At 43.3% G+C, this 8,249-nt stretch overlaps 1 protein-coding gene across 1 annotated transcript; it reads left to right on the top strand.

Annotated features, from left to right (window-relative positions):
* The first annotated feature begins 5,064 nt into the window (after window positions 1-5,064).
* KCTD6 (potassium channel tetramerization domain containing 6) lies at window positions 5,065-7,705 on the top strand. The gene is made up of 2 exons (XM_009699965.1): window positions 5,065-5,172; window positions 6,396-7,705. Exons 1-2 carry the CDS (start codon window positions 5,146-5,148, stop codon window positions 7,080-7,082), a joined length of 714 nt encoding a protein of 237 aa, XP_009698267.1. The 5' UTR covers window positions 5,065-5,145; the 3' UTR covers window positions 7,083-7,705.
* Window positions 7,706-8,249: the final 544 nt, after the last annotated feature.

The raw sequence follows: 8,249 nt of genomic DNA, 5'->3' as shown, positions 1-8,249 counted from the left end.
CAGGATGCTGGGGCCTCGGTGTTGGGGTGGTGATGGGACAGCTGGTGCTTGGGTCCTGTTGCCGGTTGGGCTGGGGGAAGGAGCCGGGAGGATGCTGGGGTGCCCGGCGGTGATTTCTGGCAGGGAGGGTCTGGGACATGTGGGCCCTGTCCCCCCCTGGGAGGCGAGAGTGGGTCCTCCTGCTCCACCGGTGAGAGAAGGCAGAGCTGGGACTGTCGTTTGGGGTGGGAGTGAGGGTGTGCTCTTGGGTCATTTGCAGAGGTGGGGGGAGGCAAAATGTCTGGGTTCATTTCCAGCATCTTTGCTGAATCATTGTGATCCTGGGGAGAGTTCTTCTACCATGAGCTCGCTGGTCTCTCTGCAATGGAAATCGGCACTTCTCAGCTCCTGCTTCAGGTCTGGGCCCCTCTGTGGCCTGGGCTTGCAGGAAAGATTTCTGCCCCTGTCTTGTTGTCACTCCTTGGTCCATGCATGTGCTGAGCCCCATTGGTGTATGCAGGGATGCTCAATGTTTCTGATGCCTGCCTTCCTTCAAAACTGTTTGGAGACATGTTTCCACATGGAGACAACTACGGGTTAGTTTCACAGAAGTAAAATACATAGGTAAAACCCAACTGGTGTCCTAGGTGCTGAAAGCCTGGGTACCTTAGGTTGCTTTAGCAGCACAGACCCAGCAGGACCAGGCTAGATAGAAGTGTCTTCCTTTGGCTGTTGTGATAGGAGGGCCGAAGTGATGTTGTGATGTGGGCTCTTCAAACAAGTAGCAATCAAAATAAAAGTTTGGAACCTGGCCTTAAAGCAGGGTGTCATAGAGCTCCTTGGGAGGGAAGGAAACTTGAGGAGCTTGGAATTTATAGTGAAGCAATTAGACATAAAGGAGTGAAAATGCTGAGTGGCTGGCCTGAGTGTTTTTCCATCCTGCCTGAGGTAAAGACTAAGTAGCATTGAAAAGCACCTACACAAAAGCAAGAACTAAGTTAATTTTTAATAAACTGTATTATTCATTATAAACTTGAGATAGGTAGAAGGTGATGGATGCTTTCTTTAGTGAAGCTGATCTACTGAAGCACCAGAAGATTCAGTAACTGGTTGTTTTAAGAGCTTGCCTCCCCCTCGCTCCCTTGGTTAGGTTAGCACGGCGCTGGAGCCTCATGGGTTCGCTTTGCGGACTCATGTCTTGCTGTACAGTTTGGTGGAGTACAGTCATCGCTGGTGCTAGCTTAGTTTTTGTCAGCTCAGGTGAGTCACCGATAATGGTTTACAATAAAAACTTGCCTTTCAAATGATATGACTGGCTGGGGAATGAGATGTTGTCCATGTACTGTGTAACTGTGCTGAGGGCAGGAGTCTCTTCTCATCTTTGGAGATCTAAATGTGAGAGGCAGGGAACTCACTAAGTGGGTGAGTAGTTTGAAATACCGAGTATATTTATCTGTATAAGTAGAGTCCTAGCTTTGCCCTTTTTAATTTTTAAGTTCCCATTGGTAGCATTCCCGTCAGCTCTATATTGACCTAGAAATCTAAGGTAACTATTGAGGTTAAACAGTTTGTGTGGAGGTTAAACAGCTTGGGTTGTAATATTGATACCAAACTGTTCATTAAAGACTAATGTCACAAGTAAATACTTTAATTCTTTTGTTGGAAAAACTAGATGAAAAACATTCAGAGCAAATCAGGTGGCGTGTGCCTCTTGACTTTTAACTCTTAGGTGCATTTCTGCTTGTCTTTCGAGTAGCTGCATATGACACCAGTGTAGTGGTTTTCTCCAGGTGCGGTGTATAGCCTGTGGCCTTGACCAAATGCAATGCACATGGTCCCAGCAGTGCAAATGCTTGGCAGTGCTGCTGGCATCCCCTGGCCTGTGTTGAGCCCACGTGTGTGTGTGTGTGTGTGTTCACAGATGCAGATGTTCAGCTGACTCTTAATTTGCTGTCTCTGAATTTCAGCTTGCAAAATGGTTGCGTGTTAGCAGCTCTGTTCTGCGAGAAGCCTCACTGAAGTTAATGGGGCTACCTGTTGCAGTAGTGTGGCTGATAAATGGTCTTGTAATCCTCTGAGTCATAATATATGAGAGGAGTGAGCATTTGATAAATGCAGGTGTCCAGTTTGGTGTATTAAGTATAAAAGGATGACTTGAGTGTTTTTCTTCAAAGATATTCACTTCTTATTGTGCCTTTCTGGTTTTGGAGATGCTTGGTTCTGGGCTATGGCAGCCGCTGTGATGACCACGTTAACGCTGTGTATCTTCTCCTTGCTTGCAGAAGCAGCTTAACGAAAGCAGGACTGTGGTTTGACACAATTCATGTTCTTCTGCTCTCACCCAAGAATGACATCCTGCTTGGTTTAAATGGTGTCAGCAGTTTGTCTGGCTGAATTTCATCTTAAATGAGTGTTTCTTACAGCTATTAATGGTAGGCTGTCTTGGGATACAGCTGCATGTCATCTGTTATCTGCTGTCTGGACGTGAATAGCCATGTTAGCAAGGCTGTCCTTGGGTGGGGTATGTTGTTCTGTGACACAGGGACAAGAGCTGGCTTGAGGCTGCCCATCCCACGTTATGGATGTAGAGAGTGTCTGCTCACTGATGTCACCCCTACTGATGCATCACTGTATTTCATTCAGGAAGAATTTAAAGCATCGTTGAAAGGGTGTATGTCATGAAGGGTGTATGTCCCCACCCTTGTTGTAATGTGGTTTGCTAGTCCTTATCTCAGGTTGTACCTGAACAGAGCTCTATCTGCCTGTGAAGTTGTCTAGAAATTCAGAGCTCCCAGGCTGATGAGGGAAGCAGCGGGTAGTTGTGATCACACTCAGCCATTTTAGGATGGCCTCCCAGCATCATTCCTTCGTGTTGTGCATCTCACTCCAGCACTGCCTTTGCCAGTGATCAAAGATTAGTTTGTGCCTTCATACAGACAGGCGGTGTCATCTGTTTCTTTCCCTGATAAAGAAAGTCTTGGTTCAACTGTAGTGTGGACATATATGCTGACGAAAATAACATAGTATCTGTCCACCAGTTAAAATAACTCTGATGGACATCTGTCTGTCTTCGAAATATTCTGACTGTATAATTCCAGTTAATTTTATTAAGACTGCACATCTCTTCTATCATGGATTACTAGTGAAGTTTCTGGCTGACTGCATCATTTCACTTTCAAGTGAATGCTTTCCTTGAATATCAGAAACCTGTACCAGTCTCTCCCATGGTTTTAGTGCATCTACATGTCATACTGGTGTTGTACTTAAACAGAGGAACACCTGTAAATGCTGGAATTTAAAAGGTCTGGGCTATTGATAAAAGTTAGCAAGTTGTACTTGAATGACAATTGTAAATAAAGAAAACCTGAATTCACTTCTTGGTTTGTGAGCAGTTAGAAAAAATAATTACAGAGGTTGGCAAAAGAGCTGGCATTCCAGGTTTATCTGCTGTCAGGGGGGTGTGCTTTAATGTACTTTCTTGAGGCATGCTCCATCTCTAGTTTGTAAAAATAAGATCCTGGTATGACTAGTTCTGTATCTTAGTATTCCTTAGTCTTCTGTTGTCTGACCTCATGATTTTCATATACTGATTTTGTTTTTTCTACTCTTTAATACATCTGAGATGCAGCTGAGGCTGTGCTTGTGCTGCCGACCCCTGAAGGCATGACCTGCTGGATGTTGTTGTGCCCAGGCTGTGGGTTTGGGCAGGGCAGCAGAGCCCGGAGAGGTGGGATGTGCTGCCTTGTTCCGTGGTGAATGAGACCAATCTCGTTTGCTAGGAAGGAGAAGGGCAAGTAATCTTTTTGGTTGGGGAACTGTGAACCTTCAGTTGTTTTGGAATGTAGGGTTCTGGCTTGGCTAAATCTTTGTGCTGCTTTTAGCTGGGTGACTGTATGTTGAAGTTTGCTAGTAAAGAGGATGGGAGCAGAAGTCTTGGTAACTGTGTGGTCTTTAAGAAGTAAAAATAAACAAAGCTGAGAAACTGTACCCTACTTAAAACAGACTGACCTAAATTTTCAGCAGTGCTAGCAGAGAGGCAGGCTCTGGGTAGGGATGAAGGCTCACTGATGACTGGCTTCCCTGTCCATGCATTGCTTGACATGGTTGACACCTTTGGAAAATCTCCACTGGTGTCTGGGGTCATTCACTTCCCAACTTGAGTTGCATAACTGGGCTGTGGATTTCCCTTGCTGTGCTTGTGTGGAGAGAGTCATTCATTGCGTGACATGGTTGACACCTTTGGAAAATCTCCACTGGTGTCTGGGGTCATTCACTTCCCCCCAACTTGAGTTGCATAACTGGGCTGTGAATTTCCCTTGCTGTGCTTGTGCGGAGAGAGTCCCCTTGTTATGCAAGTCAGCAGTTCAGCAGCTTCTGGGAAGTTACAAAATGAACCGCTTCTCAAATTGCTTTTGTTGGAGCATTGTTGAAAACATGTCTGATGTCCTCTGGCTTGTCCCTAAAGAGATTTCTTTCGAGAGTGTGTATGTGTCTGTGAAGTCCATTCATACTCTTTGTAGATTAATGTTCTTGCTATCAGTTGCAGTTCTCCACTACTGAATTATTAATTCTGCAGTGAGATTTTTTTTCTTACTGTTTGTTGACTTTCATGCTTGGATTTGTTCTTCTGCACAGTTTGAAACTGGAGCATGGAAATTTTGACTAATATTAATGGATCACATGTATGACCTCAATGGTGGCTAAACAAACTTTTTAAATTGGGAAAAGTACATCTGTCTTTCAAAGTACTCGCAGTTTCCCAGGTGAAAGGTAGTCCCATTTGTGAACATATATTATCCTCAGGGGCACATTGCTTTTTGTTTAACAAAACTGGGATGGTCAGATAGCCGGTGGAGTGATTACCCGTGTGCTCCGGAGACAGTCCTGTGGGTAGCACGAAGGGAGAAGGAGGGAAAAGCGCATTTGTAGATTCTCCTGCTAATGTGTCTTTGTAGCTGAATGCTCTCCTGGCACAGAGCCTGCCTTTGATTAGAAAGCATTCCCCTTGGTGGTTGTTGTAGGTACTGATGGTCTGCCATGTTTTGTTCTCTGTTTTGTCTTTTTGTGTGTGCTTTTTCCTGCAGGGAGATCATAGGTGGTGAATCGCGTATCCTTTAAGCAGCCTTCTGTTAAACTTGGAATACCACAGTTCAAGCAATTGAACAGATGGATAATGGAGACTGGGGATATATGGTAAGTGAGCCTCTGTAAGTGTGTGCTGCGTGGTACAACTGGGCTGTCAAGGTCTTGCAGTAAGAATCCTTCCAGATCTGTCTTGTGTAGATCCAGAGCTTCAGTCATGTGAGAAATAAAACTCTGCATGTTACAACAGCTTACTTACACTCTCTGGAGTGCTTCACCTTGCATGCTGTTTGTGGGGAGCACTCAGATTCATATTTCCTTGGTACAGTCAGCGAGTACTTAACTGATGCCTTAAGCTCACTGTTACCGTCTTCCTAACACACAAAGGGTGAAAATAGTTTGTGCTTCCTGCATATAATTTTAAGGGCTTTGTAATTTAATTTATAAAGAAAAATATTTTTGCTTGTAAACCCGGTCTCAGACTAGACAAATGCATCTTATTTTTCTTCTCTTTTCTTTCTCTAAACATTCTGCTGCCATGCATATGTCTCTCTTCTTTGGCTGGCCTCAGTCCTGGTTGTTCGGGTTGGTGGCCAGATGGGATTTATGTTCCTTTCTCTCTTGCTTCCTCATGTGCTATCTGGAAGCTGATGCAGACTGGTTTGTGCTCTGTCCCCTTCTTCTACACAGCATGATAATTTGCTAATAAATATTTCCTTTTAGAGTTAAAAGCTGAAAGTTCTTTTCTGTTTGCTTGTCTTAATGATGCCTCTTAACCAGAGTGTGGATTATTTTGATTGCAAGCTCTTGGTCCTGTGTCTAAACTTGCACTGTCATCCTCTTTTGAGGGCAAGAAAGAGGCTTAAGACTTGTTCAGCTGATTATTTTTTTTCTTTCTTTCTTTCCTGTTTTTTTTTTTTTGTTCTAGAATGAGAGACAGATTGTGAAAGTAAGGAACACGGATGGGGCTCATTCAAACTAACTTGTTCTTCAGGAAATCTTTCTGTTCTCATTTCCCCATCTGTGGAATAGGCAAAAACTTGTTGCCCAAATGCAAAACTTGCTTCTGTGACAGTAGCTCAGTTGTTGTCTAAAGCGTTCTGGAAATGTGCATTCTGAATGTTAAGTATCATCCTGTCTAGCTGCCGGTTGTGCCTTGTTGCTAGGTGGCTTGGATTTGTTCAAGTTTAAACACCGCTTATAGGCTTCAGATGGCAGAGGTGTGATTCTCTCCAGAGCCTGCGGTTTTCAAACAGTATTTGCCATGTGTGTCAGTGAGGTGATCAAATCTTCTTGCGGTGGCTTGATAAACTCTGCAATTTCTTTCTTTCTAGATGACTGATCCAGTCACGCTAAATGTGGGTGGACACATGTATACGACATCCCTCACAACTCTAACGAGATATCCTGACTCAATGCTTGGGGCCATGTTCAGGGGAGACTTCCCCACTGCCAGGGACTCTCAGGGCAATTACTTTATTGACAGAGATGGACCACTTTTCCGTTATGTTCTTAACTTTTTAAGGACCTCAGAGCTCACTTTGCCACTGGACTTCAAGGAGTTTGACCTACTGCGGAAGGAAGCGGACTTCTATCAGATTGAACCGCTAATTCAATGTCTTAACGACCCCAAGCCGCTGTATCCTGTGGATACCTTTGAGGAGGTGGTGGAGCTGTCCAGCACCCGGAAGCTTTCCAAGTACTCCAACCCGGTGGCTGTAATCATCACGCAGCTCACTATCACAACAAAAGTCCATTCGTTACTGGAAGGCATTTCAAACCACTTCACGAAGTGGAATAAGCATATGATGGACACCAGGGACTGCCAGGTTTCCTTCACTTTTGGGCCATGCGATTACCACCAGGAAGTGTCGCTCAGAGTCCATCTGATGGAGTACATCACAAAGCAAGGCTTCACGATCAGGAATACCAGAGTTCATCATATGAGCGAGCGTGCCAATGAAAACACAGTGGAGCATAACTGGACTTTCTGTAGACTGGCACGGAAAACAGATGACTGATTCTGACTCCACAGGAGCCACTTCAGTGATTAGCAACTTAATTGGACAGTAAACCCAAAAGAGTCTGGATTTTGACTAAAGCAACAATGTGGGCTTTTTTTTTTTATATGACTATTTATTGTTTATCAGTAAGGGCTGGAGGAGTTTCGTTCTCTAGCAGCTCTGTCCTTTTGTCCTGTTCAGAAAAAGACCGTGCATGTGCCTGTTCAGTCAAGACACCTTTTTGTTTGAAAGAGGGAGTCCGAAGAATTAGTACAATAGGGTATTTTGTGTCATTAACACAATTTTCTGACGCAACTTAAAGTGCTAAAATTACCTCTGTTTAAATGGTTTCTAATCCATCTAATGCTACGACACTGGGAGCAAGAAACAAAAAGAATTTAAAATGCAGTTGGGGAAAAGCTGCTATCATGTAGACTAATTTAGTTTCTAAATCAATAAACAGTGTTCTAATATTCTAGGAAAACAAATCCCACCCTTTAAAAGTACTTGATAAGTACAGTTTCTTACAGTTATGACAACTGTTTCTTTCTATGCATATAAATCAAGCAACCAAATATTATCTGTAGCCATGGAAATATGATTAGAAGTATTTATATTGGATTCTAAATGCAAAATGTCCCTGTGGTAGAATTCATATTTTTAATGCCTGGTGCAATATTATTCCCAAGTGTAATGCCTGCCAGCAAGAAGCTAATAAAAATGTGAAATACAGAATACTGTTTTGTATTTTCTTTTTGTCTTCTAGAACTCTAATACTTAAAAAACCAAAACCATCCAAACAAAAAAACCCACCCAAACCCTGTTTTCCTGTGCTGCAGAGTAGTTCAGATGCTCTGGTAGGGCTCCGTTCTCCTCCATTACTGAGGTACTTTCTTCCTTTTTTATATTAATCAGTTGATTCAACTGTCGTCATTATAGAAAAAGCTTGTGTTTTGAAAACTGCATTATGACTAACAGAAAGATGGCAAGTTTTTGTACTGGCTAAAGGGACAGGGATGGAGGGAACATAGAGCCTAAATACTTGTAGCCACTAAGTTGTGTTATCTGGTTTGCCAGCGATTTATCTAGTGACTTTATATATATAAACTGTAGAGTGCTGTTTCTGATGATGTTCAAGTCAAGGCACTCAAATTCTGTGTTTTCACTCAATTTCGTGTAGCCATT

Source organism: Cariama cristata, unplaced genomic scaffold (assembly GCF_000690535.1).
Source record: "Cariama cristata isolate BGI_N322 unplaced genomic scaffold, ASM69053v1 scaffold12625, whole genome shotgun sequence".
NCBI classification, from domain to species: Eukaryota; Metazoa; Chordata; class Aves; order Cariamiformes; family Cariamidae; genus Cariama; species Cariama cristata.
This window is presented reverse-complemented; position numbering and strand designations above follow the sequence as displayed.

Excerpts from the sequence above, each read along its gene's own strand:
- KCTD6 (XM_009699965.1), top strand. The coding sequence starts at position 5,146 with ATGGATAATGGAGACTGGGGATATATG. Across the intron at positions 5,173-6,395 it reads ATGGAGACTGGGGATATATG|ATGACTGATCCAGTCACGCT; the intron begins GTAAGTGAGCCT and ends CTTTCTTTCTAG.